Source organism: Limulus polyphemus, unplaced genomic scaffold (genome assembly GCF_000517525.1).
Source record: "Limulus polyphemus unplaced genomic scaffold, Limulus_polyphemus-2.1.2 Scaffold5012, whole genome shotgun sequence".
Classification (NCBI taxonomy): Eukaryota; Metazoa; Arthropoda; class Merostomata; order Xiphosura; family Limulidae; genus Limulus; species Limulus polyphemus.
The window spans coordinates 26,384-36,744 of record NW_013670622.1 but is presented as its reverse complement, the minus strand read 5'-3'; the positions used below and the strand labels follow the sequence as shown (position 1 = coordinate 36,744).

The following is a 10,361-nucleotide window of genomic DNA, read 5'->3' as shown; positions in this document are numbered from 1 at the left end:
CTACCAAGCAACCATAACATAACCAGGATAAACTTTCAATATGTTAACAATATAAGAAACCACAAATCAACCCATAATATACCCAGAAGAAATCATCAGTACATTAGCCATATGTGGAACTACCAAGCAACCATAACATAACCAGGATAAACTTTCAATATGTTAACAATATAAGAAACCAGAAATCAACCCATAATATACCCAGAAGAAATCATCAGTATATTAGCCATATGTGGAACTACCAAGCAACCATAACAAACCAGTAAAACTCCTTGATATGTCTCGACATGTAAAACTGCCAAGCAATCCACAACACAGCCAGAAAAATTCCTCAGTACATTACCCACAGATGGAACTACCAGAAAAACACACAACATGATCATTAGAAATCTTCAATATATTACCCACACGTAAAACTACCAAGCAACCCATAAAATAACCACAAACCTTAATCATATTTTTCACATGTGTATCCTAGCAACCTGGTTATATCTCAACTTCCCTGGAACAAGTACCATGGTCCTGTCTCTTTTTTGTTTCTTTTACTTAAAAAAAACAAAACATTTTAACTGACGCACACAATTAACTATAACTATGCAAGTTTATATCATTTTTTCAACAAGTATTTTAAAACTTATAATACAATGAAATATATCTAAACTTTAATTTTTGAATTTAACACTAGAAATTGAGTAAACGTTGCTTACATCTTCAAATGAAATGTTAAATATGAGTAGAATAAATTTTGTACAAAAACGTTATCTGACATGTGTTACACTACTGAGAAACTTCTTTAAACGAATATTTTAGCAATTTATACTAAGCACTGAAGCTAAGTTAGGCTCATTTCTCCGAAAGGGGGCCAAAGGATCATGTGTTTTCACCATTCGCACTACAATACAGTAGTGTGTTGTCTGTTAGTCAGTGACACTAAAATGACGTCACACAAGGGACGCTTAACGTTGTAATTGTACTGTCATGACGTCAGTAAAACGTGCGCATGCCATGAATCACGAGAAGAATTATGCACTCTTTATGCTACAACATAGTATGACATATGAACTTCAAAAGAAAAAAAAAAAATTGTTACTTTGATTTTTGGTTTTATTTACTCTTGAAACAGAACACCTCGGGGACACTACAAAAGTACATCTAGCATATATACATTTGTGATGTTAGAAAATCACGTCGATTCAATAAGTCTTGATAGAAATGAATAAAAACCCTATAACCCGACCGCTTTCGAATGGCGGACTTTTCTTCTTCAGCTTGCCCCAGTTTTTTATTAATTTCTAGTATGCATATATGATTAGTCTAAAGACTGTCAGACTATCTTTCTAAAAGCAGCTTCATGACAGAGAGTAATTTACCTTGTAGAATTATTGTAATGTAAAAAAAAAAATCTTTATGAAACTGTAAATGTACAAACACTGACTTTTTTTTTCACAAAAACTTCAAACATAATAAACGAAGACGTAATAAAAAAAAATTGAAAAAAGGCACCTTTGGAGGCAGAACATCTTCATCATCACTATCAGTGTCACAGTCTTCTTCAATAAGTTCATCCACGCTTTTGTTAAATATGCTTCTGTAAAAAAATAATTATTTAATTACTTGCCGTAAGTTTAAAAATATACACAAAATTCCAGTTTGCTAGAATCGTACTAATATATTCTTACTAGCTTAATAAAACCAATTCTCAACTTAAACGCATTCATTTATTTATATTTACTCAATAATATACATTTTCTGACCCAATTCTTGTTTAATTTCAACTAAACAAGGAGCTCGTTCTACTAGGAGGCAGCCAAACGCTGACACTTTCCTCGTGACGTCGTCAACCAGCTGTCACTGAAGTCTTCTGGGTGTTTTTACTCGCACGTGTCTGTAAGTAGAAAAGAAAAAACACATTGCCAGCTGGCACGTGCCATTTCTTGTACTTCGCTGGACACGTTGGTTCAGTTCAATGGCTTCACAAACTAATGCGCAAAAAGGGAGCGAACAGATGTACAATCCAATAAAACAAAAAATGGAATACTGAAGTCCACAACTTCCACCTATTCTCTAGGCTTTCACAATATTAAAATCAATACAATCACAGTGATTACAAAACATTTATACGAGTAGCTAAATTAAACACATCTTTATCACTAGGAAATTACACATCATATATACAATGTTGACAGTAGCCAAATTCAACACTCCTTTATCACTACGAAATTACACATCATATATACAATGTTGACAGTAGCCAAATTCAACAATAAAGGAGTGTTGAATTTGGCTACTGTCAACATTGTATATATGATGTGTAATTTCGTAGTGATAAAGAAGTGTTGAATTTGGCTACTGCTAACAATGTGTAATTTCGTAGTGATGAAGGAGCTAACAATGTGTAATTTCGTAGTGATAAAGAAATGTTGAATCTGGCTACTGCTAACAATGTGTAATTTCGTAGTGCAGTAACCAAATTCAACACTTCTTTATCACTACGAATATAAACAGAATATAAGGGCAATGCAAACAATAGTTTCGAACGAGAAGGGTAGATTAGGGTTAAATTAGTTCAGTGTCATTTTCATCTTGATAATTATGACTGTACTAATGTGGTTATCTAATAGACAATTAAATCACCGAGCAGTCATATCCACGCAATAGCAATGAACAATCCAGTAAGGTACGCGTGGATTGTTTGTTTTGAATTTCGCGCAAAGCTACACGAGGGTCATCTGCGCTACCCGTCCCTAATTTAGCAGTGTAAGACTACAGGGAAGGCAGCTAGTCATCACCAACTCTTGGGCTACTCTTTTACCAACGAATAGTGCAATTGACCGTCACACTATAACTCCTCCACGGCTGAAAGGGCGAGCATGTTTGGTGGGACGGTGATTCGAACCCGCGAGCGCTTTAACCACCTAGCCATGCCGGGCCATACGTGTGGATATTTAAAAAGTAACTTAGCCGACAAAATGAAATTGAAATTATACACATCATATGGATGTTAGTTCATATAAATGTGGTTGCATGGACGGAAAACCGACATCAATTGTTTTAAGCGCAAAGCTACACAATAGGCTATCTGCGCTCTGTCAACAGCGGAGAATCGAGCCCTAGATTTTAGTATTGTAAGTCCATAAACTTCCCACTGACCCACCTGCTTTGTTGCCTTCTCGTTCTTATATTAATTAAGGTGTGTCTAAATAAGTTCGGTTAGCGTCCTCACTCTTGAGAAATTTTCAAGATGTTTGTATAAAAGCGAATACAACGTTTATGATTGTATTACAAACCCTATTTTACCATCATACCACCACCAAATGTCATTTCAAGTTTAATCTGATAACTGAACATTACCTCTTTGTAGTTTAAACCGAATTTCCTGAATAAAATACACATAACTCTAGCTCCGGGAGATTGTGTTTTCATGTGCTGGACACTAAGCCTAATCTGTAAAGACGATGAGGTAACCTTCTCCACCCACGCCAGCAACAAAGTTTAGCTTTAGAATAAAATCCTTGATCAGTGCCTATCATACGTCTTGACCCAAGTACAATGTTGGTTGTTGTTATTACGTTCCAAATTGATGTGAATAACAACATATGAAATATTCTTATCAGAGATAATGTTGTTGAGTATCTATCATTATCAGTGTTATATTTCAGTGAGGTAAAGTAATTTAAAAACTGCTTGCAAACACTGCCTTTTGCGCACGTTTAAAGTGACTCTTATTAGAATGTTGGCTGCCACTTTATAGAAGTTGTACCTTAATATGTTGGTTCGTGTTTTCCTTTTTTTTCTTTTTTTTGTAACACTTACGCCAGTCTGTAGCAGAGAAGAAATTCTAAACTGCAAATGGTGGTGAATATATCGCAACTGTACATCTTACGCTTTCAGTTTAGCTCAAAGCATATACAGTCACGCAAAACTATCTAAAAATATGATTGGTGGTACCGATAAATATATATATAAGCTGCGCCATCTTAAAACAAATACAATACTAAATATATATATTAAATTTTCATTTTAAACCAATCTATTTTCGCGACTTAAAAAAAGGCCGTTGACAAAGCAACAGTTCTCAAATGGTCGAACTTCCTCCCCTAACCCTCCCTCTTTTTTCTTGTCTAGGCTAACATTCATTATATACAAACACACAACAGACCGGATATTTCGAGACAGATGTGGTACACCCGACTCCACAGTTTCTTGATCAGAATAAAGGTTTTGTTTGTTTTTAACGTAAAGTTACACAAATAGGCTATCTGCACGCTGTCCACTAGGGGACAGGAAAGGGATCACTTGTTAATTACACGTCACATAAACAAAATAACAAAACTTATGAGAAACTCTGCATAAAAATTATTGAGCACTGCCGAAGTAAAGAGTACCGATAATTTATTATATTCAAGTCCAAATCACACGTCAAACTATTTCCAGAAGGTATTTTAGGCAATGTCGACACAGTAGAGATTTTTCATAAATGGACTGCTCCTGCCAGTTTCTTGAGTGAGATTATGACGCCATCCTCACTCTAGAAACTCCACTATTAAATGAGATTTTCACTCAAAGTTCTGGGGTATGTAATGTTTTAGTTCTAGTTTCAATGGACTAATACAAAATCAAATCCACTAACAAAGACTGTCGATTGAACGGACGTTTCGGAAAGCTCCAGCTGGCACCTCTCTATATTGTTCTCTCAATAATCGAGAAAGCTGCAGCTGGAACTGCTCTCTCGCTCGTGCCAGCACCTGCACGTGCCGCGAAGTTCTCAAGCTGTGCGGGAAAGCGATGGTTTCAGACAATCAAATACTAACTACAGCATCGGAATTGTGCACCGTGGCACGTGCTCTCTACACAACTGTTGAGCAAGGTAACGCTCCTCAAACATCTCAGCTGTTTCCGGAGCAGATATATATGGCCGTTGCATAATATTCACAGCAATGATAAGTTCTGTTTAATAATATAGAGCACGCTATTTGATAGATCTGAAACCACCATCTTTAACATTTATACCAATTAAGTAAATATGATCCAGCAGAATAAAGATTCTTTGAAAAGATGGAAAAAAAGTTGAAAATTTTTTATTTTACTTTTCTTACATATCACAAAAGTATCTTTCATTTTTCACCAGTAAAAAAATCTATATAACTTACAGATTAACCAGTGCTTTCTGTTTTGTTTAGATGCAGTTTCTTTTAACAGGATTTATTAAATCAATTGCACTGTCTCACTAATTTTTGCAAGAAATGTGAAATGACATATCCTATAGCTAGTTCTCTCAAATCAATGAACAATAAAGAAATAATACTTTTACTGACCTTTAGCAGTAATGTTCCTAAGTGTTATGACGATATAAAAATCCAAAGGAATCTTACCAGCCTTAGTGAACTGGTTATATTGTTAACGTCTAGAAGGTGAGTTTTAATACTGAGAAACAAAATTATGCACTCCGGATATAATAACTTGGAAAGGACTTGATCTCTGTGTAAAAAAGGAAGTGGCATCGTGGAGCACACAAAAAAAAAAAGACATAGAGAGAAAGTTTTAGGTCTTATTGTTGATAACAACCTTAAAGTTCTGAGCTGGGTGTTTAGCTGTGGTGAGAAGATCCAATAGGGTTCGTAGTTCTTTTTTATAGGAATTTAAAGAATAAGAAGATTCTCATAGATTTGTACAAGGTTCTAATGAAGCCTCTCTTAGTACACTGTTTTGGTCCCTTTACTACAGTAAGTGGTATCAACATATTGGGAATAGTTGGTTTAACTTATTTAAATTACGATGACATTTTTTGGAATGTTTTCTCTTGACTGTAATCAAGGAAAGGAGTACTTGATTCAGGTGTTCCAAGTTTATTAGAGGGTATGATAGTTTTCCCTACTGTCTGTTGGAGTTGTGGAGGGAAAAAACTGGAATATTAGAGCTAGCAGGTTTAAACTTTGGAAGTCTTGTTGCAGACTTGTCATTATGCTTTTTTTTTGTTAGAATTATAAAATGACTAGCTTAATAATGTGATATATACTGTAAATTTGAATTATTTTAAACTTTTGTTGGATTGGTATATGGATATTTATATAAAGGACTATATTTAGGTTTGAGTAAAGACTTTACATAAGTTGTTATTTTATTTTTATTATTAATTTATTTTGCTTTCCTTTTCTTTTGTTTCTTAAGTTAGGGAGGCTTCAAATTATTATGCTATATTAACATGATCATTAATTCTAAAGAGGCAATTTTTCAGGGAAAGTTCTCCAAAAAACTTATAAGGATAAGTACGGCTTCAATAAAGTTTTTATTGTGTAAATATAAAACGTTGTTTTTAATTATTTATTATAATTAACTAAGTAGTTCAATGCTATGAAAAATTCAAGCCAGGTAAGATGTGACTATTTAGTGGATAGTATAGCTTTATTTATGTGTTATTGCAAAAATTTATATGCACTGCCAGATCACAAGAGGTAGCTGAGTTAGCCCCAGTTTGAATTTTTCAATTAAAATATAATTTTAAAATCTTCAGGGTGGATTGTTAGATATTCTCATGTGTTACCCTACATTGTTAGTTTGTTTGTTTGTAATTAAGCACAAAGCACAATGGACTATCTGTGCTCTGGCTACCACGGGTATTGAAACCCGTATTCTAGTGTTGTAAGTTCGCAGACATACCGCTGTGCCACTGGGTGGGGGGACATTGTTAGTTAAGGTTACAAATGGTGGTAGTTATTAAATAATAACACAACTTTGGACATATGGATTTAAGCATCTGAGTCCTAGTTCCTTACTAAACTTAAGTTATAAATCTACCAGTTCTTCACCTGTGTTAGGTAATTACTAATGAATCAGTATATCCTAATAACCTGTGAATGCTATTATCTATCTTCTTTTAGTTTTCTACAATTGGTATAACTATTATTTTTGTATTAACTGCGACTCGCAAAACAGTTCCGGCAGTTTTCATGTCTTTCGCTTGAATTTTCCTTATTCTACCATTTACAAGCACGGCATTTACACTAAGCTTTCATGCAGACATTAAATGTTAAATCGCTAAATCCTGGTCTATTTGAAATTAATTTACACGGTTAGCCAAACAAACTCGAGTAGACGATACTTTATTTAATAGAACTATAACGTACGTAACTTTATTTAATACAACTATAACGTACGTAGCTTTATCTAATACAACTATACGTAAAGTAAACAATAAAGTATAGTAATGGTACTTATAATAGTGTACAGAGTATGAAACAGTTATGAGCATTCAGTGTATGACACAATTTTACAAGTTGAAACAAAAAATATCAAAACGAAGAATTAAACCCGAAGTAAAGAAAAAGTAGCTTAAAGGTGTTTATACTATTATAGTAGTCTATGAAACGAAGCTAAATTATTGCGAAATACTTTAATTACATTAGTCTCATATAAGAACTTCCATGATCCAAACATTTCCAGTATTCAGTTACGAGAATTGGAAAAACTGAAAGAGACTTTTCCAGACTTGAATATTTCTTTTTGATTATTTCAGATTACAGTAATATTTCAGAATAATTTTGGTATATACTCTCTTTACTACATGATATCTTCTATCCAATGATATAAGACATACTGTGTTTGTATTAAATTTCTAAAATGGTTTTAATTCAGTTTTCATTTATGTTATTTGATTTACTCCACAAATGTTTATTTTAATAAATATGCCATTTCCTTGAATTTTACATAGAACTTAGAAGCTCCCCCTACATTAAAAACTTACATTCCTTTTTCAGTCTTCACAAATTCTCAATCAACAAAGAAAGTAATTCATGCTTTTTTTTAGTATTAATAAAAGTTCTTCAAATTGTTCAAAGCAGCTTCTTAAAAACTAAACTATAAATTAAAATTTCATGACAAGTACTAGAGTAGTGAGCCTTGTATTATAGCTACTTGTAATACTAATAGCCAACAGTAATACTAAGGAATAGAATAGCGCTACTATTACTATTATATATACTAATACTGTAGTAAACAGTATTAATATTAAGTGTCAGGGAAAGATAAAGCTGCAATATGAACCAAGCTCGAAACAATAAATAAAAACTTATATACGGTCTACCCAAGTATCAAATACAATTTAATATTTTACAATACACATTTTAATGACATTTACTCTAGCTGTATATTTCATGGTTAAACAACTGTTAGCAAATACTACGTACATATATATTACCATATAAGACTGACTTGAAAAAGTACTCCTAACATCTAACATTAAGACAATATATTAAGTTGGAATAGATTTAAGATTGTTCATCAAGTTCGCGTTGCTGTTATTGTTAGAAACTGAGTGAAAAAGTAATCCTTACTTATTCATGCTGTAACAGCCTCTTTTTCTTCTTTTCTTAGTTCGTGCTTCTAGCATCATACCTGTTGGTGTAAATGGATTAATATTTGCAGCAGGGCCTCGAGATTTCACACTATTTTTTGCAGAATTTGCTAAAATGTCAACTTTACTAGTAGTACCGTCAAAAGTCACCCCCAAGCGTGATATTCTACACATAGAGCCTGTCCATGATCGACTGTGTGTAAGACCCCTACAGTTCTCAGTTTCTGAGGCTGAGATGGAACGTTCCGCTCTTTCTAATAAAGTTTTTGGCGTCTGCGGAGATTCAAACAATCTCAGAGCACGAACTCGGTTGTAAGGAGGTGTGTCACCAGAACTTACGCTTGGCTTTACATTGCCAAGCGTTCGGATATCGGAGCCTGGAGTTGAAGTTGAGTTTAGATTAGTTGAAATATCTTTTGTCCGCCTGCTGAGTGTTCTTCGAGAATCAATTCTATTTCTAAAGCCCAGAGGTGAATTGTGTGCATTAACAATTATCAAGTTACTTTCATTTTTTTTTTTATTATCTCGCAAAAAATTAGAGGACGAATCTGAGATGTCTTCTTCAATATTAGTCCTAACAGGTATAGTAAAACACCCACTACCATCCAAAATGTTTGACTTAGAACTGTACGAAGAATCTTCAGAATCAGCGATTGTCTGATTGTCGAGCTTTTGAACTATGCGAGTGTCTTGATCAAGCATGTTTTCTGCCCTATTTAGCGTATTCGGAGCTAATGTTACGTAATCACACAATAATCGCGATGTTAGATGTTCAGATGCCATGACAACGAATCCCTATTCCAAATTGTTGCGTTTTGCACAATATTTTGTTACAATGACTTCAAATAAGTAAACATATTAATTCAAGTTTTAACAATATATTATTTTCACAGACAACACGCTTTCATTGCTAGATAAGCAATGAGCAACCCGTAGCAATAAGCTAAAGTCATGTGAAAATAGCGCCATCAGTGACACAGGGATTACTTTTGACCAATCACATTCAAGATAGCAAGTAAAAGTGTTATGAACAGGGCCCAGTAAGAGCTACAATCCTGCCAACTTCAACCAATAGAAGAATGTAGCATACAATGACGTTAATGTAATAGCTTGACGTCAATGGCAACTTATCGCTCCCACTAGGTTCCAAGGGCACGCGGTTATTGATTGAGTCATTTCTAAACATAGTACCTTTAATATATATATATATATACATTTTAAGGCTGTCAGACAAAAAAGAACAAAGAAAAAACACATTCTCATCAAGAAGTTTCTTATAAGTAAATATGTTTTAAATTAAATCCAATTTTGGAAGTACATGCACTTTAGAGCTTTATGCACACCTAAAGGTACGGTTGAAAATAAGAATACAGATATTACAATTATTAAAACTTTCAGTTTTACAGTTTGTACAATTGTTCGTTTAGTAATACTAAAAAAATCAACCCTACAGGAAAATTGGAAGTTCTTTTTCATATTGGTGGCCAGCAAGTGTCGTCTTTTAGAATGAGCTGTACTGGGTTACACTGTAAAGTTATTTATTTTACTAGTATCGTCTTAGTTTTTACTTATAAGTGATTTTATGCTACCGGTAAACTACGATTGATAAATATCAGCGTTTACAACAAGTTCTGGTGTGAGATACTCTCCCGAGCCAGAGCAAACACACAAGTAGAAGATGACATTAAACGAATCAACATGTTGATTACAAGTACTTAATTTTGGGCTTCTTTAATTTCCAATACCACTATATGTGATATTTGCTTTTCCTTACGATGCATTAGGTATAGTAATGAAATCTTTTACAGATAAAAACTAATACATGTATTAGATATGTTTCGAAATGTACATTTTAAACTTTTGTATGTTTTAAGACTATGTACAAGATACAGCACTAGGTTTTGTAAGAAAATCAATGTCATTTTGCTCTCTAAAATGCACCTGTGTAAATTACATATGATACGTGTATATTTAAAGATAAATACACGAGGGACTTTAAATTGTGAAGTAG

General features: G+C 33.6%; 1 protein-coding gene across 1 annotated transcript in view; it reads right to left on the bottom strand.

Annotated features, from left to right (window-relative positions):
• The window catches only part of LOC106471992 (wee1-like protein kinase 2), a 21,329-nt gene extending 12,277 nt beyond the window's left edge, over positions 1-9,052 (bottom strand). Inside the window, exons 1-2 of the mRNA XM_022400605.1 lie at positions 8,331-9,052; positions 1,504-1,588 (exon numbers count right to left, since the gene is read on the bottom strand). Of these exons, the coding sequence (XP_022256313.1) occupies positions 1,504-1,588; positions 8,331-9,052 (807 nt within the window). The remainder of the gene's footprint in view (positions 1-1,503; positions 1,589-8,330) is intronic.
• Between the last annotated feature and the right edge of the window lie 1,309 nt (positions 9,053-10,361).